Source organism: Podarcis gaigeae, assembly GCF_964106915.1.
Source record: "Podarcis gaigeae genome assembly, chromosome: 2".
NCBI lineage: Eukaryota > Metazoa > Chordata > Lepidosauria > Squamata > Lacertidae > Podarcis > Podarcis gaigeae.
In genome coordinates this window covers 104,094,081-104,121,527 of record NC_139679.1, presented here as the reverse complement: position 1 = coordinate 104,121,527, position 27,447 = coordinate 104,094,081, and the positions used below count along the sequence as shown (strand labels likewise).

Genomic DNA, 27,447 nt, shown 5'->3' with positions numbered 1-27,447 from the left:
TAAATGTAGGTGATATGTTTGAGGGTTGTTTCCCAATTATATTCTATCAAGTTTCAACATTTTTAACATATACAGTCAAAACTCATTTTGTCTTTTCTCTTACTTTTGATATGTTTTGAGTTTTTAACTGTTTTGAATCCTCTTGTGTGTAAATCTCCTTGAGATGGCTTGTTTAGAAGGTGATTAATAAATCAGTGATGATGATCAGCCAGTGCACATAAGAAAGGTATGGCTGGATCAGAACAAAGGCCAATCCAATATTTGTGTTTTCTGTATTGATCATCCATATGCCTCTGGAAAGCCTATAGGCAAAACATTAAGGTAATCTCCTGCTGCCATTCCCCAGGTACTGATATTCAAAAACATGGAGCCTCTGGTCCTGGAAGAAGTATATAGCCATCATGAATAGTAGCCACTGATAGCTTGAATATGGACTTGATAGATCTCACTCCAACCTTGCCTGGAAGCAGGTCTCTATGGTCTCATGTCTTTCCCATTAACTGCTACCCGAGTCCTTTTAACTCTTCTGAATGCAAAGCAGGTACTCCAGCACCAAACTATGATCTCACCTCCAAAAAGCTGTAGATCAGGGTTTCCCCAACTTGGGTCTCCAGCTGTTTTTGGACTACAATGCCCATAATCCCTGACCACTGGTCCTGCTGGATAGGGATGATGGGAGTCGTAGTTCAAAAAGAGCTGGAGACCCAATTTTGAGAAAGATAGCTATAGGGGGATCTTTCCTGTCATGAGCAATCAGTGGTTCTACCTGTTGTTTTTTACTTCCCAAACACACACATATTAACGTCCAGAAAGGTCTCCAACCAGATTATTTACCTCGTTGGCTACCAGAGAAGCAAGGAGTTTAAACTTTGGCACTGCTGTGCTTGGCATTTGGATGCCTTAAGAGACTTGTTACATTTTAATTCCCAATGCCAGACCTGGGTCGCATTTGCTTAGACCAAAATATTTGTGGGTGGGGGGGAAGCAAAATAGGCAGCGCAACAGGGCCGATAACGTGACAGTTAAAAACAGGAGCATCTCTGAGACACCATCCAGATCATTTTTTAAAACAAGGAAAAGGGAAAGAGAAGCAAAGAAGCACCACCTGTTTATTTATACATCTTCTGTGGTGAAAAGGTCAGAAGAAAATTCACCTCTAAGGTCACTGTTGCTAAGCAACCGCTTTCAGAAGTTCTGCAACACCGATCAAGCATATTATGCTCCACTGACTGGCTTCAGAATAAATATGAGTAACATCTTACCTGCTCTTTAGTGGGGAAAGAGGGGCTCCTTCTACTCCGGCGGAGACAGCCAAGGTTCCAGAAATGGACTGTTATGCCAGATGCATGCAAACCAAAGGGAAAAAAGGATACGACCCGGAACCACAGGCTTCCGGTTCACAAGTGCAAAGGATAGTTCCGTCTTCAGAAACACAACAGAAGGTTTGATGAGGTGCTGCCCAAAGCGGAATGACATCTTAATGCCCTTTTATGCACCTGGACCTGTGGAGGAGAATTAATTGAAATCATCAGAACAGTCGATGATCTTAAAACATATGGCAAATGAGATCATTGGCAACATTTCAGAGAACAGAAAATGCACAGAGTTGCTTTTAGTCACTGCAGCTGAATGAACACTCTAATTTTCCCCCTTGCTTTTCTATTACTAAGACTGCATACACACAATACAGTAAGCACATGGCTTCCCTCCAAAGCCATGGTTCCCAACATGGGGCACACGCCCCACAGACGGGCAATCTGATTTTTAAGGGGGGGCGAATGTGAAAGCTGGTTTAGACTAAGTTAACGGCCTTTTAGGCTTCCTCCATGTGGAATTAAGTTCTTAACCCGAGGTACCACTGTATAAGAAGTAAGCAGCAGCTGCTGTATGTTGTCTGGAATATGGGGGAAGATGTGGCGGGGATGTGTATTTTGGTTTCTTTTAAGTATGGTTTTTGTTTCCAACAACAACAAAAAACATTACAGGAAACCCCATACCGCAGTAGCAGAGCTCAGCTCTGCCCTCCTCTTTTCCTTATTTACACTGTGAAAGCTGAATCAGATTGGCAATATTTTTTAAACGGGAATGTCAAAAAAGCTTCAATAGCCAGAAAGAAACCACTTACCGACACTGAAGAACAGGGGAGTCGTTTCAGGGGAGGGGAAGGGTAGAGACAAAGAGCTAACACCTCTAAAACAGATTTACGGAAGGAGAGAGCGTCAGGCTCAGAAAACGCATTGGCAGAGCTGAAGGTGATGCTTCCTCCCGTACTCCAAAAATAATAAACACTTCTAGCAGAAAGTTGGTGACCTTGGAAATAAAGGCAAGATCTGATGCTTCAATAACCAACACTCCAGGGGGAGAGAAAAGTGATGACCCGGTGCTTTTTATTCCAACTATCTGGCTGAATTACTAGGGACTAGAGTGCCAGTGGGACCCCAGCCTGTTTTAATAGTGGCTCTGAGATTCACTCAGGGTGGTGATGGGGGGGAGGAGAGAATAATAATAACCAAAGCCCACTCCAGAAGGTAAGGAAATAGTATGCTGTGAAATGCTTGAGGTTTTAAAAGGCGACAAATATCGAGAGGAGCAACTGGAAAGGTTAACCTTGTGTCTCAGCGCCTTGCAATTCATGCAGCGTGTATCTAGCCCATGGGTGGGCACCTCTAGAAAAAGGAAAGTTTTGCTCAAGTTCAAAAATACAATTCATTTTGTTTCAATTTATTTATTATTATTATTATTATTATTATTATTATTATTAAAATTAGAATTAGAATTAGAATTTATATATTGCCTTATACCTGGAGGTTTCAAGGCAGCTGACAGAAAATATCAACATAAAAACCATAATATATAGAATCAAAATAAAAACAGCAAGCCAATAACAGCCAGTGTTTATACATCATCTCCCACATCTCACCGGTGTGATTGTCATATCTGAATGGAACTACCATCCTTTCAGATGTTCCCTATGAGAACCCAGAGTGCATGTGGCCCCTTTCTTGGCATATTAGACCAGGAGGCTTGGGCTCTTTCCCCCTTATTATTATTTTCACGATTCAGGTGCAATTTGAATGTAATACTGAAGAAGGCCCATCTAAGCTTGAAAGACATTTGGTTTTTGCCACAGATTGTTAGTAGTTGCTGATTGTTCTCTTCCCGTGTAATATGATACTTCTTGCGTATTTATGTGTATGTCAGATATATTGTTATAATATATGAAAAGCTGATTTTTTTAAAAAAAAATCCCCACCCTACCCTGTGTACCTAGCCATGATGGCTTGGCTCTGCCTTCACAGACAAAAGCAGGAATGAAATGTTCTTGTGCTCAAATCCTGCATGTGGCTTTCCCTAAATTATTTGGTCAGCCACTGTGAGAACAGGATGTTGGACTAGATGAGTCATTGGTCTGATCCAGCATCCTCTTTTTATGTTGCATCTGTAATTCTTAAGAGTCCCCATGGAACTGTCAGAAAAGCCTGACAATTATAACTAAATGTCAAACGAGTCTGAACACTTTCATGAAAATCCAGATGTTATCTTCATTTCTATCATTTTCCAGCAAAGTACATTTACCATGGACACGGGAACTGATGTTTGATATAAGCTCCATGACGCAACAAACTGAGGCCTGTTAGTTCAGAGATATGATTCTCTGATCGGGTGCAAGAACACCCCATTTCAGATCTCAGACAAGCCCTTGCACAGGAGGAAAAAAGAGTAGTACCATTAAGGGTACAATCTGTCAATCGAAGTGATGCAAAATGGCAGAACTGCAAAATACCCACCAATCTCATTGCATTTGTGATTTCATGACAGACAGAGCTCCCCAACAACCTGATGCAGAGCAAGAATTATACGAGTCTGGGTTGGTCTACTGTTGCCTTTTGATCCCCATCTACTCAGCATAGGGGTGACAACCAGATGTGAGACAACAAGGGACTGGACCCCCGTCCAGATGTGGGGAGTTTATTCAGTGCACAGATGCACCTCTCTAAAACAGTCTGCATTGGTGATTTCATTACTGTCAGTAAATCTTTGATATCTGGACTTCTTCACTTTAAAGAAACAGTTTCCCTCTGCTACCTTGACAAGAAACACTAATTAGTCATTATGCACCGCTTAAATTATCTTTTTCCCCCCCTAACCCGTAAGGAAGGGTCATGTTTTTGACACGTTTGTGACATCCTTTGCATACTGTTTTGACAATGCCAACTGTCTTTTTATGTACTGCAGAGCTAATTTATATCTAGAGATTATAAATTCTGTTTTTCCCACACCCTCCCTGTCCGAAAATAGTTGGCCTTTCAAGCAGGACCACAACCAGACCAGAACAATTTAGTAGAACCTTCTAAAGCAAACAATCAGCAGAAGATCACATAGCACAACTCTTCCTGGGCTGTACCACTCCAGAATACAGATGGTAGTGGTGAAATCTATGATGCATGCAGCAATTTCAATGCTTTACCATACAAAAAAGACTCCATTCCTACAACACAATTTATTTTAGCTCTGTGCTTCCTTCAAGGAGCTCTGGAGATAGTCTGGGTGATAGAAACGTAAGGAGAGCCTGCTAGATCTGGCCAATGGCCCATCGAGTCCAGTATTCTGTTCTCATAGTGCCTGCCCAGATGCCTATGTTCCACCAGCCTAAGGTCACCCATTGAGATTGATGGCTGTGAGGTGATCTGACTAGCATGCTTGGAACAAAGGGCAGCCAAATAATATTGGTTGGCCAACTCTACATTCAGATTTGTGATCCCATGAGGCACGTTTTGGCAAAAAATAGCATCGCCACAGAAAATTGGGTTAAGGAGACAAAGGCAGGAACTTGAGGCAGATAACAGGTCAACTAAAGTCCCCACAGAAGATGGACTAGCATAAATAACGGCAAATTCTGGGATTACAAAACTCTCGGTCAAAGAACTGCAGGGTGATCTTCTCAGGATCTGGCCCCAGGTGATGGCATTCTCTTTCCTGTCTCTTTTCCTCTCCTTTGGCCTACCAGCAGATGGTTAAAAACCTCACTAATTCCAGAAGGCATTGGAGAGTACAGTTATGGGCCCAATTGTGGCTACCATCAGCAATAAGGGACGCGGGTGGCGCTGTGGTCTAAACCACTGAGCCTCTTGGGCTTGCTGACTGGAAGGTCGGCGGTTCAAACCTCTGTGACAGGGTGAGCTCCCGTTGCTCTGTCCCAGCTCCTGCCAACCTAGCAGTCTGAAAGTATGCCAGTGCAAGTAGATAAATAAGTACCACTATGGTGGGAAGCTAAACAGCATTTCCGTGCACTCTGGTTTCCGTCACGGTGCTCCGTTACGCCAGAAGCGGTTTAGTCATGCTGGCCACATGACCTGGAAAGCTGTCTGTGGACAAATGCCGGCTCCCTCGGCCAGAAAGCGAGATGAGCGCCACAACCCCATAGTCGCCTTTGACTGGACTTAAAAGTCTAGGGGTCCTTTACCTTTACCTTTACCATCAGCAAACCTAAATTGGGAAGGATTGTAGCTCAGAAGGCCCCCAAGCCTGTGGATGCCTTCCCACCAGAAACCCTGGGAAGTCACTGCTAATCCATGTGGGCAATATAGACCTGTTTATTGGCTGTCTTATATGTTTTTAGCATTATCTTGCATTCTTGTCATTTCCCACCCCAATTTGATTACAGTGGAACCACAGGTTAAGTACTTAATTCGTTCCGGAGGTCCGTACTTAACCTGAAACTGTTCTTAACCTGAAGCACCACTTTAGCTAATGGGGCCTCCTGCTGCCGCCGCGCCGCCGAAGCACGATTTCTGTTCTCATCCTGAAGCAAAGTTATTAACCTGAAGCACTATTTCTGGGTTAGCAGAGTGTGTAACCTGAAGCATATGTAACCTGAGGCGTACGTAACCCGAGGTACCACTGTATTCCTTATTGTTACATTCCATAGTTTCAATCCATAAGCCACCTTGGATCTCATGATAAGAAGAGGGAGGGGGCAGATTTAAATAGATAAGTGGCAGCACCATCTGATTTTGCAAGTGTTTCCCGCATTCTGATCCACTCCCCCCCCCCTTCGCTCACAGATGTTACGTGCCATGTTGCTCTTCCTTTTCGAAGGGGACAAGCAAAGTGGGTTGTTTTATGTCAGAGCGTAACTGAACAAAACAAGAGCAGATGTTTCAACGGCACCTTTGAATGCTGTTGCAAGCTTGCTTATACTCAGGCTTAAACACTCTCAGAGTGCTACCTCCTGAGGAGAAACAAAACAAAAAGACAAAACATGTTCAAGCTTTACTTCACAGTTCTAAACATTCAAAACCCTCCAAGGAGGCACCGCTCTTGCCAACATTTATAGCCAAGATATTGGATGAGACACTATAAAGTAGGCCAGCGACTACCTATGTGCAAGAATATCGAAGGCTGCTATTAGCTTCCTCTGTGTTTCACATATGTATGCCGGGGGGAAGGGAGGAGAGGAGGCAGCGATTTCACAAGACAATGTTATAAAATATCTGGGATTTGTCATTTCAAACTAGTAAATGTCAGCCTCTTGGCTAATTACTTAGTTCCATACACTCCCACTGGCTTTATTTTTTATTTTTTTAAAAAAGCAACCCAAAGTTTTAATTGGGGGTGGAATTAAACACATAATATAAGTGCATTGATTTGTTTAATAGGCTTTATTATGTTGTTTTTCAAAAGATCACCTTTAAAATGGCAAATCGAAGGCTCCGGATTTTGGCAGGAAAACATATGCAGAAATGCAGATGATTTGACACAGGCTGCACCTACAGAAGTAAAATGTGTCTTCAGCAAAACGCTGTTTATTGCTAAATTCGTTTTGCTCTTGACATTTTCTAAGATGCACTATTTTGCCCTTTGGTCTAACAAAATTGTTGCTTAAAAACGTACCGCTAGCCATTTTTACCTCTCCTAAAAGGGTTTGATTATGTCAAAAAGTGACATTTCCAATCAGTACCTCTATGCTCACAGGCACTTTTGGTGTAATAATGTGTAATGAAGGCGAGGCACTCAGGAGCAAGCTCTTATTCTTTCCTCTGTGATGTTTTTAATGCGTTTTACTTTGCTGCTGCTGTTGCAGCTGAGGTATAATAAAGGCAAAATCCATGCAATTCAATAGACAGCTGTTTAACTTTCATCACATCATAATGGTCCAATCAGCAGGAGCCTCAGCCCAATCAGTAGATAATATTGTGTGACATTCCCTTTTATCACTAAAGGGTGGTGCGGCAGGCCAAGGATGGCATGAAACTTTTAATTATTACGTGCCCCAATTCTTTGTATCAGTTTTGTTCAAACATGTCCTCAAATGAGACATGCCCTCAAAATGGGCATTATCTGGGCTTGACCTATGCAATGGAGCACCCGTGCAGTCAATAAATCTTGGAGTTGTGGAAACTAAGTGTGTGTGTAAGATAAAGGAGGGAGAGGCAAAGACTCATCAGATCCACTCTCAGCTCCACAATCACAACACGCTCCAAGCCGCTCAGGGCTCATCCCCAATGCTCAAAAGAAAGAGCAAAATTATTATACATTTATGTGTTTGGGCATCCATAAAACAACAACGGTCACTTTGTTTCTCTTTTTATTTGCACAATGCTCAATTAATAATGTCCTCTGGGTGGCTCGCAATAAAAGTTAAGAACCATAAAATCCCTGAAAACCAGACTATTGGCAACTGCAGTACAAATCTAAATAAATAACAACACCGACAGCAAGACATACATCAAACAGCAGAACTAAAAAAAAAATGCCAGAGTTATTTACAGAAGAGAATATATTTATGTATCTCATCAACCATTTGGCTAAAGACAGGTTTACTCACACACAAACACACCAGTGAATGGAAACCGCAGGTTACGACACCCACTTTAATGTACCCACCATGTAAATAATGAAATGTTCTGCACTTGTGCACACTGCGCTCAGTTACAACATAGGTTCCAATCCTAAACCCACTTACCCCATTCAATTCACTAGATCTTACTTCTGAGTAGACATAGTTAGGATTGCACTGTAAGCCTCCAGCACCCTCCAGTTGTTCAGTGATTAAGAAAGAAGTTCATTGTTGTCGAGCTTAGAGGGGGAGGCAACCCTGTGTCCCACCCCTGATATCATAGAAGTTATAGAACAGAGAGGTGTGAACTTTACCAAAGACTCCAGGTCAAATGAAGTCTAGGCTGTTCCTTGCCCAATCTCTCTCACACAAAACCACGAAGAAGTGCACAAACATATGCAGATACAACCCCTCCAGTTCCCTCCAACAAATACACACTGCCTGCAGCTGCTCCCTCTAAGGACAATCTTTCTGTTGTGTATCTCCTAAACGGACGTGAGTTGCACTCCATGCTATTAGTTAGGGGTAGTCCAGATATTGTTGGACTCCAACAGTTATCAGCCCCAGCCAGCATGGTGAATAGACAGGGATGAAGGGAACTGAAGTCCATCCTTAATCCATGAACTTTTGGCAAGCCCTGTCCAGGAGTAGTTAAAGGGGAGCGCTTTCATGTAACTTAGCTAGTGTGATGTCGGTGTTTAACTTTCCATTGTAAATGACTGGTTTCAAATGGGAAGTTCAAAGCTCCGTAAGTCTATGGATACATAACACCAGATAAACCACCTAAAGGCGCTCCCTGGAAATATTCATCAATTTGATATAATCTCAGGATTTAGCTCCCAGGAAACTTTACCTTAAAAAATGTAGCTTTCTGACTCTCCCACCATGCCCCCAGTGCCCTAATGCTAAGGGTATGTACAGTGTGCAACACAAAAAAGCATGTTAGAGATGCCTTCTTGATCTATTAGATCTCTTGATAAGGGCAATTTTACCAAAGGTCAAGTGTGGAATGTATGGAAAGCATGATCATTTGAATTGGTTTTAATTTATTTGTTTTTTTAAATTTTACTTATTCATTTTTTAAAAATGTATATTCTGCTGCAACGCAGAAATATGTTGCAGCACTCTACCACAATATGCTCTGAGCCGCCTTGGGTCCCGCACTAAGAGAAGTCAAATAAATAAATCAAGTAGCTTTCTGTCTCCCTATGAACGGCTGCACAACTTGCCTTCCACACCCTCCAACATCATGCTGATAAAAATCGGGATGCAGGTCTTTTGGTGCCGCACTCTCTGCAAGTGCCAACTGTGGGATGTGATCCATGAGAGGGAATCAAGTACAACATTCCTTGTACTGCTAGAGAAGACATGCGAGGGAATGTTTGGTCCAGCCAGTCCAAACTTCCTGTTCCTCCTGGCTGGAGCATCCTTCCTTTTGCATGTGATAGAAGGTGGGTGTGATTTAAGCCTGTCCAGGTAACAAAAGGACGAGTCACACAGCACCCTTCTCTCTTTTTGACTTCCATCTTCGTTTGACCAGCTTTTAGCTAGGACTGAACTGCTAGCTCTCAGCCAGCAGAAGCACTGGGATTATTCCCCCATATGGGGTAGATCCACATGTACATATTTGTAACTAAGTCTGCCTTCAGGAATCCAACTGTGAACTGATGTGAGTAAACTTCTTTTATTGACTTTGAATAAGATTGTGGTGTCATTATTCTTTTAAGAGGGATTCAAGGGAATTTACCAGGAACGTACAATTCAATCTGAGACAGACTGAATTGTATAATAGTGAGAGGCTCACACAAGCCTGCCACCAGCTATCTGCTGTGCATGTATAAAGGGGAATGTAACTCTGCTAAGTAAAGAAGCTTGCTAGCGCAAGTTAGGAATGATAATAAACAATATATCCTCTCCAGCCACCCTGAACATTCCCACACCAACGCCAGATAATCCCTGGGATATCCTGGGATCTGTAATTCTGGAAATGTCCTGGGCAAATAGGGACGGTTGGAGGGTATGGCCTTCATGAGGTTGTTATAAATTTGCTAATTGTCCAGGATGGCTTAGATAGTCTTGAAAATGATGGAATAGCTAACCAGGCTTCCATTTATGCATCTTTCAATAGGTTTGTCTTTAGACAAGACACTTGACATGCTATTGTTTGCCTCACGCTGTCACAGAGTGGCATGCTTGCTTCAAGCACCTTACATTCCTGCCAAAATGGCAGCTGCTTCCCACATAACCCAGAACGACAGCCCTGATGCATGGGGGGAATCAGACAAGCATTACACTCTGCCTGTGGAAGTCAAATGCTGATGAATTAGGCCTTTAGCGTTGTAATAACTGTAGTGACTAATGGAACAACCCAAAGCTGTTATTAAAGAAAGGCTGAATAATATATTACCAGTATGGAGTTCAGGGGGGAGAATAATTTTTTATAAAGGAAAATAAAAGATTAATATCAATCATGCTTTTCACCCCCAAAAAAGAGGGGGTAGGGAGAGAGGCAGAACCTGAGAAATAGCTGGAGTCTGAAGCGGTTGGCTGAAATGAAATGGCATCCCACCCCACCTACAGGAAAAAAAGTCATCTCTGCTTATTCTGGGATTACCAGTGAGGTCTATCTTAGAGGGATAAATAAAATGTTGTGGCATTTCCCTGGCATCACGGGGAGGCTAAAGGAAGAAATTAATTTTGCAAGAAGAAATGTCTATGGAAAACAACACTCTATGGGCTAAAATAACCAAGTCTGAATGTATTTCCTCCAAAATTCAGTGGTACCTCGGGTTACAGATGCTTCAGGTTACAGATGCTTCAGGTTACGGACTCTGCTAACCCAGAAATAGTACCTTGGGTTAAGAACTTTGCTTCAGGATGAGAACAGAAATTGTGCTCCGGCAGTGCAGCAGCAGCGGGAGGCCCTATTAGCTAAAGTGGTGCTTCAGGTTAAGAACAGTTTCAGGTTAAGAACGGACCTCTGGAACGAATTAAATTCTTACCCCGAGGTACCACTGTATACAAAAGCAGGATGGAACAACATCAACAACAACAAATCCTCCCCTCTGCTTTTCAGTTAAAAAGCAAACAACAAAATGAAACTAAAAATGACATGAGAAGCGTTTCTTCCTCTTTGCGTGCCACACAAACCGGGTTGGGAAATGCAGAGGCAGGCCTAACAGTCAAGCATATGCTACCAGCATCCTTGGCCAAGTGCTATTATGTCCAAAGTCAGTGCACCATTAAACAACACCCACCTTCAATGGCCAACATAGCTTTTATTCATTCTGTTTAATAATAATATTAATCCAGTGGCCCTAACCATGCCTAGTCCTCAGTAGGCACATGAACTACGAGCCATAAAAAATGCAGAAACAAAAGGATGCAGCAGGTAGATTTAGCGGAATAAACATCCAATGGTCTGGCTCATTCTAAGGTAGCCTCCTATGGTAAGCCACACACCGAAAGTGCATACAGTTCACACACACCAAAGTCTCTGCACAGCCTCCCCGTTTTCAGAAAGGACAAATGATCCTTTTCTCTTGTGTGTGGGAGAGAGAGAGATTCAGGCCAGATCCAGGATGGCAAAGAGGTAAGGACCTTCTCAGATATAGTGCTCTTCCTAGACAAGTTCATCTTTTGCCTATCAGATGCATTTCTGGCAACAGCAGATGAGGTGGCGGGGCGAGGGAAACCTTTCCATTTTTACTGTTCTCGTTTTCTCTGCTGCCCTGTACTCCTGAAGCACAATTCCAGTGTTTCATTTGGAAGCCACCCTGGAGATTCTTATATTGAAAGGCAGTACTGTGGACCTTCAAGTTACATACCACTCTGGATACATAACTATCGGGTTGTGAACGCAGCAAACCCAGAAGTGTACACTTCCAGGTTTCGCCACATGCATGCACAGAAGCGCTCTGCGCACCGCACACATGCGCAGAAGCGCTCTATCGCGCCATGCATGCACATAGAAGCAGTACCTCCAGTTACAGCCTTTTCAGGTTAAGTATGGACCTCAGGAAAGAATTTAATTTGTATCCAGAGGGTCCACCCACTGTATATGAATTCTTTATGCAAATAAATAAATCAAACACCAGTGTACCAATGTTCTTTTAAGTTCAAAGTCACTCAGAAAAAGGAAAAGGAAAAGGAAACCTTTACGAATACAAATTGTATAACTGGGAGAAATTTTTGGGTGGGGATGAAATAGAAAACCTCGCAATGTATACTAGTCGTGCAACAAAAAAAGTACCAGTCAGATGCATTGTAAACAAAAATGTTATCTGCTAAAGAGGATCTATCAGGACAAAGACTTAAAAATTATTGGTAAAAGGCAACAATGACCAAGGTTGTGGGAAGGATAGCAATCTAAAGGCAATAGAAAAACAACAGATGTGAGCTGCAACAAAATGCTACAGCATGGAGTGTTGCTGTTCAGAATTTCAGATCCTCCATTCCATTCCCTCTCCTTGCTTCTCATTTTCAGTCTAAGCAGTAAGCATTTCATGGTTAAGATAAATGCTTGTTCCTCATTCTTTTTTTGGGGGGGGGGCATCCTGCAAAGTCTTTTCCCTAACCTCCATTTGCACTTCTGCAAACCTTGCAGCACCTTGAGTCTGCTAACATACAGTTGTACATTGGTTCTCAAACAGAATCCGTTCCGGAAGTCCATTCAACTTCCGAAAATGTTCGAAAACCAAGGTGTGGCTTCCGATTGGCTGCAGGAATCACCTTGGTTTTCAACATTTTCAGAAGTTGAATGGACTTCCGGAATGGATTCCTGCAGCCAATCAGAAGTTGTGGAAGCCGCGTCGGACGTTTGGGTTACAAAGAACGTTTGCAAACCGGAACACTCACTTCTGGGTTTGCGGCGTTTGGAAGCCAAGACGTTAGACTCACAAGACATTAGGGATCCAAGGTACGACTGTACCTCTTCCTGTGTGCGTGGCATTCTGGCTACTTGTGGATTGGGACTCACATAACTAAGACCGCCTTTAGTGCAGAGGGAACGCTGTCATTCAAAGACTGCTGGAAGGGAAGAAACTCAGGCACAAATAGAAAGAGGAGCAACAGCGCTGCTGGAACACAGCATAAGAACGGGAATTGAGATGAAAAGTCTGAAGGTAAAGATTTATCATACCTAATTTCATTTGCAATACAATATATTTAAACTTTCTGACATTAGTGTGGCTCTTGTGTGCTCGGCGCAGAGAACCTGTCACATTCTTAGCATTTCCTACAATGCCCAACTGTCCTCAAGAGCATTTTTATCTCGCTCGATTAATAAAAATGCAAAATGTGAATATTTGGGGAATGCGTCAGCTACTAGTCTCCAAAGGATAATACAGAAGCTTGCATAGATTAAAGTGGTCGGCAAGTGGTATTTTTATTTCATTTTTAAAATGCCGCTTACATGCCGAACAGCACAATCCTATGTGAGCTCAATGGGGCTCGCTCCAAGATCAGTGTGTAGACTGTAGGGTAACATTTGTAGCAGCCTCCTCTAAACTGGTGCCTTCTAGGTGGTTTGGGCCACAGCCTTATGGGAACTGTTTCCTAATACACCCGGAAGGTTGCTGTATAGAGCCAAATTCTGGCAGAATCATAGAATCACAGAATTGTAGAGTTGGCTTGGGGTTCATCTAGTCCAACTGACTGCAAGTGTGGTGTAGTGGTTAAGAGTGGTAGTCTCGTAATCTGGGGAACCGGGTTCGCGTCTCTGCTCCTCCATGCAGCTGCTGGGTGACCTTGGGCCAGTCACACTTCTTTGAAGTCTCTCAGCCCCACTCACCTCACAGAGTGTTTGTTGCGGGGGAGGAAGGGAAAGGAGAATGTTAGCCGCTTTGAGACTCCTTAAAGGGAGTGAAAGGCGGGATATCAAATCCAAACTCTTCTTCTTCTTCTTCTTCTTCTGCAATGCATCGATGACAGATGGCCATCCAACCTCTGCTGAAAAACCTCCAGTGAAGAAGAGTCCACAGCCTCCCAGGGAAGTCCACTCCACCATCAAACAGCTCTTACCAGGAGAAAGCTTTTCCTGGTGCTTAGGCAGAATCTCCTTTACTGTACCTTGAATCCATTGGTTTGAGTTGTACCCTCCAGAGCAGGAGAGAACAAGCCTGCTCCATTTCCCCATGTGACAGCTCTTAAGATACTTGAAGATAGCTAGCATATCTCCTCTCAGCCTCCTCCTCTTTTCCCAGGCTAAACATACCCAGCTCCTTCACCCGTTCCTCACAGGCTTGATCATCTTGATAACTAAAAAAACACGCTGAAAAGTCCTCTTTTCCTTGACCATTTCCATTTCTCTCTTTTTAACAAAGTTGCCCATTAACATGTTGTTCACCAAATAAGCAACTCTTGATTCTGATGAGATTCATTAAGTATTAATTGCATTAAATCTGTTTTCCAATTACGTATTACATTACCAACTATCAACATACATATAAACAAATGCATTATTTATGGGATGATTAACAGGGGATGTAGTGTTATTTTAATCTAATTTTACCAAGTGGGTGTATATATAAAGGGCCGCAATGAGCATTTCTGTGTACGAAGCTTAACTGTGAGGTCTTGCTCACTTTGAGCTGCAGATGTAGGAACATGGAGTTTGCAGAAGGAAAGCTGAGGGAAGAAAGGGGGAACCTGCAGAAGTCACTTCAGTGCTGCTAATTTGACTTAACTCCCAGAGCCACACTCCCATTGTCTCTCAAGACAGACGGATGCCAAGAACAATTTCTGCCATATATCTTGCATCTTATGACCAGAGAAGGAGAGATGAGAATATCTATTGCTTTGAAATGAAAAACACCTGCTTCCTGTGCAAAATGATTGCCTTACTTTCCTTTTATTGTCTAGTGCACAGGTTGGGAAGATTAGTAACAGCAAGTGTATCCAGCTCTGTCTTAAGACTCAGCTATACAGTTGCAAATAAAACATTTTAAATGTGTTTTAAAGCGCAACACACAAATGGGACACTAGATGGCAAAAGTGAGCTAAGCCAAATTCAATGTATTTTTCAAATTGTTGTTGTTGTTTTTATAAAGCGTTTTCACAGCAGTTTTTTACATGTGTGTAGATTCCACCCTGTCTATTTTCACTGATAAGGCTTTAAAGCTCCACATTTCGCCAATTTCAATGGATGGAAGTCCTGGCCCAACAATATCATGCCACCAGGTTCAAGAAGGCTAGCACACCTCTGCCTTCAGATATGGAACTCTCTCCACCAAGATACACAATCAGTCCCCTCCTTGGTAGTGTTCAGGGGAAACTCTAAAAGCCTCTTTTGTTCAGTTTTGCTTTTAGCAACAGGATCCAATAGGAACTAGCCTCAGATTTGGGTGTTATACTGACATGAGTGGAAGTTGACAAGAATCAAATATACGAAAGGATTTGCTTGTTGCTGCTGCTTTATTGCCATCATTATGTGATTAAGTAGCCTGTATATTATATGGATTTAAACGTTGTTAGCTGTCATGGGAAGCTGCTGTGTTTTCAATGGGAGCCCATGGATTTATTAAATATTAACTTAAATTAGCACATTTCTCAACCACATTTCACCAGGAGATTCCAGGGTAGAGTGCAAAAGTGAGATAATTCACACAACATAGAAGCACAACGTATTTAAACAAACGCAGCAAACAAAACAAACGGCAAGGTAAAAACCAAAGCACAAAATCCGTTAATTCTGAAATTCTTTCTGAAATGCCTGAGAAAATGAGAGTGTCTTCTTAACCTGATGCTGAGGAGAAGATTGCAATGCCAGTGTCACAATGTCTGCTTGCGGTAGGCATTCCAAAGTTGTGGTGCCAAAACCGAAAAGTTTTATCTGCTTCCTAACCACATAAATGCACCTATGTTAAAATAGATTAGGAAAGGGAACGAACAGGGACTGGAAAAAAATACTCTGGAAAGGGTTCAGCGACACTTTCAACCTTTGTCACTTCAATCAATTTATGCTGTGAATATAAAATCAATAATCATCCACATAAGCATGAGGAGACCTCCAAGGCAATTTGAGCTACTCATATGAAAATGCAATAAGCCTTATAAAAAGCCACAGCCGCACAGTCCGAAGTAATATATTTCGTGGTGTGTTTAAAAGCTAAGAACTTTAAATCAAATCACTTACTTAGTTATTTAAATATTTATAAACTGAGGCACTGTACACAGCACCAGAACACAGTATTACAATTATAACTTCAATAAAAACATCAACAGCATGTTAATAAACTGGTGTGTGTATTTATGTTCCAAAGCCCTGTCTGAACACTACAGGTTTTTTAAGACCTATAAAAGAAAGCAGGGATCAAGTAACCAGGGCAGGGGACTCACACTCAGAACAGACTCACTGAAATCAATGACAAATCAGCCCTGACAAATTAGATCCACTGACTTCAATGGGTCTGTTCTGAGCATGACATAGCTGGATTCCACCAAATAAAGCACAGATGTGTAGAATAGTTAAAATTCAGTTTGGAAGTCATATTGCGTGTGGTATAAATGGCAAGAGTGTTAGGATAAGAGAGCATTCCTGTTTTATTCCAGATTTCTGATATAAGATCTCTCTGCAATCAGAAGCGCGTCTTTCGGCAGGGGCAATAATATTTAGTTCATTCTCAGCTGCATTTCTTTCCTGATTTTCTGTACAGCTCAAGGGTATTTTTTAAAGGCTCAAGGTATTTAAAGGTATTCTTTTAAAGGCATCAGGTATGGCCAACGGGAAGACTGGATTTTGGATACCCAGTCCATATTTCATAGATGGTCCAAACAATGTTAATGACAGCACTTGCAGTGCATGGCTGGGAAGCTAGGCTGGAGTCACAATTTGCTGGATCTTCTGAAAATGTCTCACCCATCACACACAACACCATATCTCAGGGGATGTGCAAAGTTCCAGCTGCATTGACTCTACACACTAACTCAACACCCAACTGTCATGCTTCTTCTAGCCCCATTTTCTTTCTCTCTCTCTTTTTACATTTTAGATCACATTTGATCAATAGGGATTTCATTTCGAGGGAGATGTAAACAATAAGCACCACTCTATTGCAACTGAACTACTAACTAAGTTTACATTTTAAGTTGCAAGACCAATCCATAAATTCATTACCTCGTTGGCTAAATTGCTCTATTTCCGACCACTTTCTCCACTTTCAGGCACACCATGTCAGATAAATTTGGGCATTTGCGTCTGGAAATCACTAAACACTAATCACCTGACTGAAGTATTGATCAGCTGCTTTCACACACCCAACATTTATAATTACAGACAAGACCACTGTAGCTGCAAAGACCACACAAGGCAAGCTTCTCAGCTAGAAACCACACCGCCAAACACTTGTAATAACCTCCATTCACTGTCTTCTAGACTTGGAAAGGCTAAAGGTACAGGACACATGCAGCATATCGGTTCTAAAGCAGTCATATTAAAAAGAGTGCAATCTTTTCTGGAAGGCAATAGATTGTGCCCAGAGTCTCAACTTCTTCCCACAAATTATCAACTGTACTCCATATGTCCCCCCCCCCTTTGGAATTCCATTAGAATCGATTTCACCAATAATTTCTGCTCTCTCAAGGCATTCTGAACACCTGCTCTTTCTTTTCCCACTCAGGCCCTGTGCACTTTTTGGTGCAATCCTATGCTGACCACCTGAATGGAGTTATCACCTGCCTATCATGCTGGATGTGAACCCGTTCACTCCAACGGCGATTCTGCATATGGTCATGAGGTTCCACTGTCTTTGTAACTGCGCATAATATTATAGACAACTCAGTAGAGCGGATTGACTGAAACTGTGAGGGGCAAGTATTAGAATGACAGAACAATGCTTTTCTGAAAAACAACAACTAAAAATAGCAAAACAAAAACCATACACTGAAAAATTAGGTGGTTTTTCCCCTGAGATGCTGCATATCTGATTTTTTATAGGGTATCTCATATTAGATTAAAGAGTATCATGTAGTGACTACATGGGATGCCACAGCTTAGTGGCAAACCGCATGCCTTGTTTGCAAAAGCTTCCATGTTCAGTGCTCAGTTAAAACAAGCAGCTGATGCAGAGATCAGCAATTGACAAGGCAGTGCCCTCCATATTTCTGTAGACTACAACTCCCATCAAACCCAGGCAGGACACTGCTAGCTGAAACTGATAGGTGTTATGATCCAAAACATCCCAAGGGCACCAGGCTAGCAAAGACAGGAGTTGGCAGTTGTGATCTAGAAGGACAGACTGTCAACACAGATATAAAGGAGGTTCCTATGGCTAGAATCCTAATCCCACTAACCTGGGAGTAAGCCCCATTGAATTGAATAGGACTTAACGGTACTTCGCTGAGTTGACACGATATGGAACTGGAGCTGTATGTTTGTATATCCATTTAAAGCAGGGGTCAGCAAACTTTTTCAGCAGGGGGTCGGTCCACTGTCCCTCACACCTTGTGGGGGGCCGGACTATATTTTTTGGGGGGAATGAACGATTTCCTCTGCCCCACAAATAACCCAGAGATGCATTTTAAATAAAATGACACATTCCACTAATGTAAAAACATGCTGATTCTCACACCACCCACGGGCTGGATTTAGAAGGCAATTGGGCCGGATCCGGCCCCCAGGCCTTAGTTTGCTTACCCATGATTTAAAGGAATGCAGCATGTCTGCGGAAGCACTGCACTCGCAATTTCCATCATGCATTTGCAGTGTACTAAATGTAGCCTGCAGCCTCCGCTAACGCTTCTCTCATTTCCCATGCACCAGGCTGACTTCGGTACAATTAACCCCACGTTAAGAAAGATGCACCATATAATCTAAGCTCTTTAAGATTCCACTGTTGGAGAAAGTTCAAAATGACTGGTGGAAATATAAACGGAAAGGAGAGCTCCAGTCAGTTTCGCTTCGAAACGACAGTGTCAAAAATCTGTTGGACTGTCTTATCTAGGGCAGCGATCGGGAAACACACTCAAAAGCTTCTGTTCCGACAAACTGTGCCAGCTACACAGAACTTCGTCAGAAACTGTGTGACCTGTGCCGCTGTGGGGATATACAAAGGCATGCAGATTAGCTATGCTGCTGCCTTCCTCCTCCTCCTCCTCCTCCTCCTCCTCCCAGCCCATGCAAAGAATTCCCTAAGACAGGACTAGGCTATTTCTAAATGCCCTGAAGGCATGAGAGGAAATTTGGGGCAGAGGAGGGGGGTGGAACTGTTCTCACCAGAGGCAAGAATTCTGCACATCAAAACACCAAAGGATTTTTCTTTACAGAAAATCAGTTCATTGCTTACGAAAACATATGCATCCTCAACAACTCTTCATTAGGTAAGCAACGCTGTCTCTAACACGCTGAGCATCAGTTCAGTTAACAAATCCCCAGGCTGATGGCATAGGTGTGGAGGAAGTATACAGTTTCCCAACCTTTGTGGTTAACTCTCCCCAGCCCAATTGCTCAGGGAATAAGTTCCCTTGATTTTAGTGTGATTCAGTTGCAAGATTTCGCCGGCCTCAATCTCCCCTATCCCCTGCCCAAGACCCAGTAACTTACCAGGGGTTGAGGCAGGTGCTCCCATGGCCCCTGGAGAGCAGCTTTTCCCATGGTTTGTAGCACTTTGTCATTGGCGATTCTTGAACTGGTAGTCGCACCCCCAGCAGGAAACAAAGATCCACTTGGACACTGCTACTGCTTGCTACCTTCCCATCTCTATCCACCCCCACCCCACTGCAAAGGAAAGCTTTTAGGCCAGGCATATGCAAACTCGGCCCTCCAGATGTTTTGGGACTACAACTCCCATCATCCCTGACCACTGGTCCTGTTAGCTAGGGATGATGGGAGTTGTAGTCCCAAAACATCTGGAGTGCCGAGTTTGCCTATGCCTGTTTTAGGCTTTAGGGTCAGGGAAGAGAGGGGGCAGAGGGAAGGCACTTTCTGAGCACCTTCAAGCCTTTGGTAAGCACTTGAATCAGGGGGTGTACATTCCTGGAACGCTTAACAACAGGACTTGATGCATGTGCTCAAGCCAAGACTGCTGACACTGCCATGACAAACTGTGCTACAGCGGACCTACACTGTTTCCTCATTCGCATCAGTGGCAGCTAATGATGCTGTCAATGTGAGGCCACAGATAGGAGTCTGAGTTGAGACAGGTGCCATGGAAGTCAGGATGAAAGAGCTGGATTAGAGATGGAGGAATGAGTCAGCGGGGTCAAGAAATAAAAGCAGGACCAGAGAGTAATTAAGGATGCAAAGCTCCGGAAGATCTTGTTGCTTGGGAGACCCTCAGCCAAAAGAGGAAGGTGGGAAGCTGTTTCATCTCAAGACAGACCTTTTGTCCATCTAGCTCAGTACTCCCAGCACTGATTGGCAGTGGCACTCCAGGGTTTCAGACAAAGATCTCTGCTAGCAGTATCTGAAGATGCTAGACACTGAAGCTGGAACCTTCTGCATGCCTTGCAGATGATTCTTCCACTAGCTCCTTTCTGCCCAGAAGGATCCAATCGCCAGCCTGGATGAGGGGAGTAATTTCAAGGCTGGGAGGTTATTCACGAGAAGGCTGCTACCTGGAGTTCAGTGGCTCACCACACAAATGCAGATTGAGCAAGTTCTGACAGTTGTGCAGCAGGAGAAAGGAAACACATAACATGTTAGGGGTGGTTGTGGGGTGAACATAAATTCAGTATTGAAGCAATGATTCTTCAACATCAACTTTGTTGGACTGGTCATGTTGTGTGGATGCCTGATGATTGTCTTCCAAAGCAACTACTCTATTCTGAACTTAAAATAGAAAGCATCATGCTGGTGGTCAACAAAAGAAGTTTAAAGACTGTCTCAAGGCAAATCTAAAAAAATGTAGTATAAATACAGAAAGACTGGCCTGTGAGTGCTCCAATTGGAAAACAGCCTTTACCAAAGGTGTCATGGGCTTTCAAGACACTCAAACTCAGGATGAAACGTGCTAAGAGGAAGGCACGCTTGGCAAATCCACATCGTGATCAACTCCCGCCTGGAAATCAATGTCCAACTGTGGAAGGACGTGTAGATCCAAAATTGGCCTCCACAGCCACTTACAGACTCATTGTTAAAACCATGTTTATGAAAGATAATCTTACTCAGCTACAAGTGATCGCCAAGGAAGAAGAAGAAGAAGACGACGACAACGACAACAACAAGTTCTATCCTTTAGGTATATATCCAAAACAATATTCTAAGAGCCCCTTAGAAAGAGAACTATACCCCACTCTAAAAAAATGTTTTCGGGTGAAAGGAATGATCCTCATAAACACAGATTTTCAAATCAGATCAAACAAGGGCAATTCAGCATAAACAAAGTAAACTACAAGTGAAATACGTAATGTGACTTTAAGGTGAAACAAGGGCATCAAATCCCAAGGGCCCTGAACTTTGCATTTCACACCTTGCAGCTGCCAAATATTAAGACAATGGTTTTGAACACAATAATATCTGTAACTAGCCCGGTGTCTCCAGCCTGCAGGCTCAAGTCTTACCGATTTCCCTTGCTCCCTCGCCTCGCTGCACAGAATTGCTCTGTTGAACTTGATGTTGCTAACTTCGGCCTAACTCGCAAAGAACATTAGCTTTAACAAAATATATTCAGTCAGCAAAATATATTCAGTCAGCAGAAAGCTTAACCCTTTATCCGGAAATGCAACCGATCTTGTGAAGAAGTGTTACTATTTAAACTACTAGCATGAAGCAGGAACTCCATCAAAGAAAAGGAAAGAAGCATCCACCCACTACTTAATTGTTTTTCCTCTTTCTCCAACTTCCTCCATGCTAGTCTATCGCAAACAAACTTGGAAGTCTCATCATCACCTCATCAGCTTGTCAGAACAAGGAAGGTCCATCTGTTACCCAAACACTGTGGCAGATGACATTATTGCTCCTATTCTGAAAAAAAAATGTATCGTCGCTGCATTCCTCTGTGTATCTCCTCCTCCAAACTATGGGTTGTAGCACAAGGAGCTAAAAACAATATGATTTTCAGATCATAGAACAGAAGAATGTGTGGGTTCCCAAATGAATGCACCTACAGAAGCTCTGTCTGTCTGTCTGTCTGTCTGTCTGTCTGTCTGTCTGTCTGTCTGTCTCTCTGACACACCCTTGTTGAAGGACTGTAAAACAGATATGGCAGGAATTGAATTATTGAAGTTTCTGTAAAAGCACAGTTATAAAGCCTTGAATAGTGAGGACCTAAAGATGAGAACAGCAATTGTACACCTGTGTCTTTATTTTCTGCCAGTTTAGTCTTTTATATTTGCATCTCCAATTTTAAAGCAGCATTGTCTATGGTTTTGAAGAGACTTCCTGAAGTAGCGATCATAAACCCAAAGTTAATTTTGCGGTATCTGTCTCAAAAGGTACTTGGCATTGTGTTTTCTCTTCTTGTGATGATTTCAGAGTTTGAGAGTGCTAAGAGATTGAACTAGAATAGGATGGAATATCCAGGAAAAGCTGTTTTTAGAAGAATAATCTGCTCGTGAGACTCGCTTTTCACATCTGATAATGGCCATGCCAATACAATTGATTTATTTCAGCAGGCTACGGAAAATGGTAAGCCCCTTATGGCAGCCATTAATTGCCCTGAAAAAGAGCAAGATCCTAGACCCGGAATGCAAAAGTTCTTGAAGATTTGGACTAAAAAGGCAGGATGAGGAACCTGTGAAAACCAAGGAATGTTGACTGCTTAAGAGTATATGGAACAACATGGAATATGTAGCCGCTCTTCTGGAAGTTATGTATTGAAGTCCATCTGTTGGCTCTAAATGTTTCCAAAAGCTGTTTTGACAAGGCCTTTAGTGCTGTTTTTGAAAGCCAGGTTATTGGTGATGGTCTCAGTTTTGTTGTTCCTTAACCACCTAAGCAGATAGAGAAGTCTGTCCCTTTCCAATGAAAGGTTTCAAAAGCTTGTGAAACTAATCTGCAAGGGAGCCACCACACAAGAGGCAGGAAAGGGAAGTCATGCCTGCTAAAAGGTTCTACGACAAGCAACCCATCAAGTGCCACAGTCTGTTTGTTGTTGTTGTCATTGTCATTATCATCATCCTACTTTTTCTCCAAAGCGCTCAAGATGGTGTGCATAGTCATTCTCCACCTCCTCATTCAAACCACAACAACCTTGTGAGGTAGGCTAGGCTAAGAGGCAGTGACTGGCTCAAGGTCACCCAGTGAGTTTCATGGACAAGTTGGGATTTGAACCTTGGGCTCCCAGCTCCTAGCCCGACACTTGAACTCCTCCACCACACTGGTGAGATCTCTTAGGAAGAGCAAAAAGGCAATTTGTTGTTGTTGTTTAGTCGTGTCCGACTCTTCGTGACCCCATGGACGAGAGCATGCCAGGCCCTCCTGTCTTCTACTGCCTCCCACAGTTTGGTCAAACTCATGCTGGTAGCTTCGACAACACTGTCCAACCATCTCGTCCTCTGTCGTCTCCTTCTCCTTGTGCCCTCCAACTTTCCCAACATCAGGGTCTTTTCCAGGGAGTCTTCTCTTCTCATGAGGTGGCCAAAGTATTGGAGCCTCAGCTTCAGGATCTGTCCTTCCAGTGAGCACTCAGGGCTGAGAGGTTTGATCTTCTTGCAGTCCATGGGACTCTCAAGAGTCTCCTCCAACACCATAATTCAAAAGCATCAATTCTTTGGCGATCAGCCGCCTTTATGGTCCAGCTCTCACTTCCATACATCACTACTGGGAAAACCATGGCTTTAACTATACGGACCTTAAAGGCAATACAGGAGTTTTAATGCTGATAGCCCACTTTATGGACAAACTGACAACCCCCCCCCACACACATATCCTCAAATAATTGCAAAAACTACTAACACATTTTAGTCATACTACATTTCAAAAAAAAAGGGGGGATCCCTTAATGCAGCAGGGCCATATGTGTGTGTGTTTAAACATAGCTTTTCCCTTCTCCCTGCCATTTATCACAAAAGAAGTTGATGCAGAAGCTATGAACAATTTGGAGCAACTCTCCCCAACCCCAGGAGGCTTTCTGGGGGCACAGGTGGCTGGGGAAAAAACTTTCCTTTTGTCAACTTGAGTTTAATTTAACTAGGATCCAAGCCAACGTGTTTAGAATCAGGGTACCGAAACTAAATATGAATGATAGCATAAAAATAAATGGCTCGCCTAGAGTCATCAGTTAAAAAAGAGACAATAATAGAGATCAGAAGTTCTGGGCCTCTGTGTCCTGTAAGGCCAAATCGGAAAGCAATAACTTCAACCGGCTTTGGCTCTGGCCCAAACTGCCAATATTAAAGGGAAATGAAGATGAACTAGGATATATTTCTTAATATACTACCGCTGCTATTATTCTGACAGCCAACAAGCCTAAAAACAAGACCTGGCATACGAGTAAAACTCCCAGCAGAGCATCTAGAAGCAAAACCAAGCACTGAACCATGTAAATCTACTTGCAACAAAATGTCTTCACATATAACATGCCCATCAAAATAAACTCTTAGAGGGGAAATATTCCACCTTTGGGAAAGCAGGGTTTGGTGTAAATATGGTTATTGCAAAGCTGGCTCCATGTATCACAAAGGGCTGCTCTCATTAAAGTGTGAAAACATCCCAGGCCGGCATAGAATCTCTCATATCCAAAGAGCTGGAAGCAAGATCGTCTGAAATCACAGGGGTTAGGCTACCCTTCTGGCAGGAGTCTGTTCCGTTTAAGTGACATATAACATGCAAATGCAGGTAGTGAATCACTTTCCCACCTGGTGAAAATTCTCATCAGAAACCTATAACAATATGCATTTTTGCACTCATTAAAAGGTAAAGGTAAAGGACCCCTGGCAGTTAAGTCCAGTCGCAGACGACTCTGGGGTTGTGGCACTCATCTCGCTTTTCAGGCCAAGGGAGTTGGCATTTGTCCGCAGTTTTTCCAGGTCACGTGGCCAGCATCACTAAACCGCTTCTGGCGCAATGGAACACCGAAACCAGAGCAGCGCATGGAAACGCCATTTACCTCCCCGCCGGAGCGGTACCTATTTATCTACTTGCACTTTTTGGCATGCTTTCGAACTGCTAGGTTGGCAGGAGCTGGGACTGAGCAACGGGAGCTCACCCTGTTGCAGAGCTTCGAACCGCCGACCTTCTGATCAGCAAGCCCAAGAGGCTCAGTGGTTTAGACCACAGCGCCACCCTTTTGTACCCATTACTACACCATAAAACTAGTGCAATGGGGCCTTTACCTCCTCGTTGCACTTACTCCAAATCCACTGTGGGGTTCAGCAGAACCCCAGAACAGCACTGGGGAAGGAGGGGGGATAGTTTGGTCTGAGAAGCAGAAATATTTGCATTGATGGAACCATCGTCACAGGAGGATGCAGAATTCTTCCCCTAGTAACATTGTTATTGCAGCCTCCTGGTTATTTTCTTTGCTCTTTTCTGTATTTCCACCTCCACCACCAATTCTACACTATCTTTTTTTGTGACGAGGAGTCTAGAAACATTCTGAAATTGGACCACTCTGCAAAGGAATTATACCCCCAGTGTGAATACCATCTGATTATTTCTGAAACTGATAATGAGCACAACTAAGTGAAAGAATTCATTAGGAAGGAATATCTCAAACTTGTCTGAACTTGACGGATTCAGCAAGACTATTACTTCTGCTTCAATTTCTGTGGCACCCGGAAGGGCTTGAATGCAGGCTTCATTAACACATTGACTTGAGGAAAGCGGCAATGTTTCACTGCTGGGGGACTCGAGTTCAGGTGCCGCTCGGAAATAAAGATCAAATACAAAATACAGATATTCTAATGATAGAGAGCAGACAGAAGATTGCTCTCACGCTCAAGTTTCTTAAGAACGTAAGAAGAACCTGCTGCATCAGGCCAGTGGCTCATCGAATCCAGCATACTCTTCTGCATCCAACAGGGGAGGGAGAAGATATCCATTGCATCTAGTAGCCATTAATAGCCTTGCCCTCCATGAATTTGCCTAATGTCCTTTTAAAACCATCCAGGTTGGCACCATCACTACTTCTTGTAGGAATATATTAACTACGGGCTGCTTGAAGAAGTACAGTGATATCTCGGGTTACATACGCTTCAGGTTACATACGCTTCAGGTTACAGACTCCACTAACCCAGAAATATTACCTCGGGTTAAGAACTTTGCTTCAGAATGAGAACAGAAATCATGCAGCAGCGGCATAGCAGCAGTGGGAGGCCCCTTTAGCTAAAGTGGTGCTTCAAGTTAAGAACAGTTTCAGGTTAAGAATGGACCTCCGGAACAAATTAAGTACGTAACCAGAGGTACCACTGTACTTTCTTTTGTCTGTCCTGAATAGTCCAACTGCTCTATGTGACAGTTCCTTGTCATTTTAATTGTTCCTTTACAAACCATGTGTTGTTTGTTAAGTTGTTTATTCTATCATAGGCACCATCTATACGGTGACGTCAGCACACCCCGGGCACCCACTGTCATGGGGGCAAGGTGGTGTACCTGATCTATATCATACCTTTTCTCCAAAGATTCTCTCCCCTCCCTGTTTGGTCCTCACATCAAACCTTTGTTGGTGTGTGTGTGACTGGTGCAAGGGTACCCCGTGAGCATCTTGCCTCCATAGGGGTTTGAACCTGCCTTTCCTAGAGTCCCAGTCCAACACTTTGTTGCGCCACACCGACTGTCATGTGTTAGCATGCAGAACAAGGACAAATGCTATGTTTAAGGATAGACGTTTTCCTCTGACAAACACACAAGTCTTTGTAAGATCATCTAGAGTTGTGCCAAGGCCATATGGCACTTTATCAATAGATGTTTCCTTTTGATAATTATTTTTGCACATGCATCACTCTGTGAGACACTGTGTACACATAAATGTTTCATCTTCCGAAAGGACAAGCCTAACTACTTTTTGAAAGTTTAATTAGGAGTAAAAGCAAATTTATGTAGTAATAATAAGACATTGTCAGCAAGTAATAAAAACATAAACCTACCATGCATTATCAGCACTTAGGAAAGATAATCTTTCCAATATCACTTACAAAATGCCTAAAGAAACTCTCACACTGTAATGTACGTCATCTCGGAAGATTCTATTTGCTACACCAAGATTGTATTTAACTACTCATTTGGTGGGTAATTCAGAAAATGTCACTTTCATGTTCTTTTTCTTCCTTTCTGGCACATAAGCAAAGTTTGCAGTATATCCTGAAATAATTGTATTTGCCCTTAGCAAACATGCTATTTGAGCTTTCAAAGAAAACATAGATATAGGCTGATAAAAAATTACTCCCGCTCAAAATGCATTGACAGATTTCTACAGAAGCTTCTTCACGTTAAGAAAAGGCTTATTTAAATCTATTGAAATGTTCTAATGTGCAGTGCAGTGCTGTATTATGAAACTTCTACAATAGTGAGATTATATAAAATTATGAAAATGGCAATCAACTCACAGGAGAACTGCATCTCCCATAGTTTTTGGGGAGCCTTTTGCCCTAACACAGAACAACCAGGCCTCTCTCATTCTTCTCCCTCTGTGCATGCAGTTTCTGCTGTGCCTCCACCATGTGCCAGGCAAGGGAAAGGGACATTGAGGGCTGGGCTTGGTGAGAACAGGGAGGTTCTTCTCTGGCTCAGA

At 42.9% G+C, this 27,447-nt stretch overlaps 1 protein-coding gene across 5 annotated transcripts in view; it reads right to left on the bottom strand.

The window, feature by feature from the left end:
- Nucleotides 1-27,447, bottom strand: part of FHIT (fragile histidine triad diadenosine triphosphatase) — a 1,048,842-nt gene that overhangs the window by 648,113 nt on the left and 373,282 nt on the right. For all 5 annotated transcript variants that reach the window (XM_083725434.1, XM_083725437.1, XM_083725435.1 and 2 more), the window contains one exon: nucleotides 1,374-1,502. In XM_083725434.1, coding sequence (XP_083581560.1) covers nucleotides 1,374-1,476 — 103 coding nt within the window. In that variant the 5' untranslated portion in view covers nucleotides 1,477-1,502. The remainder of the gene's footprint in view (nucleotides 1-1,373; nucleotides 1,503-27,447) is intronic.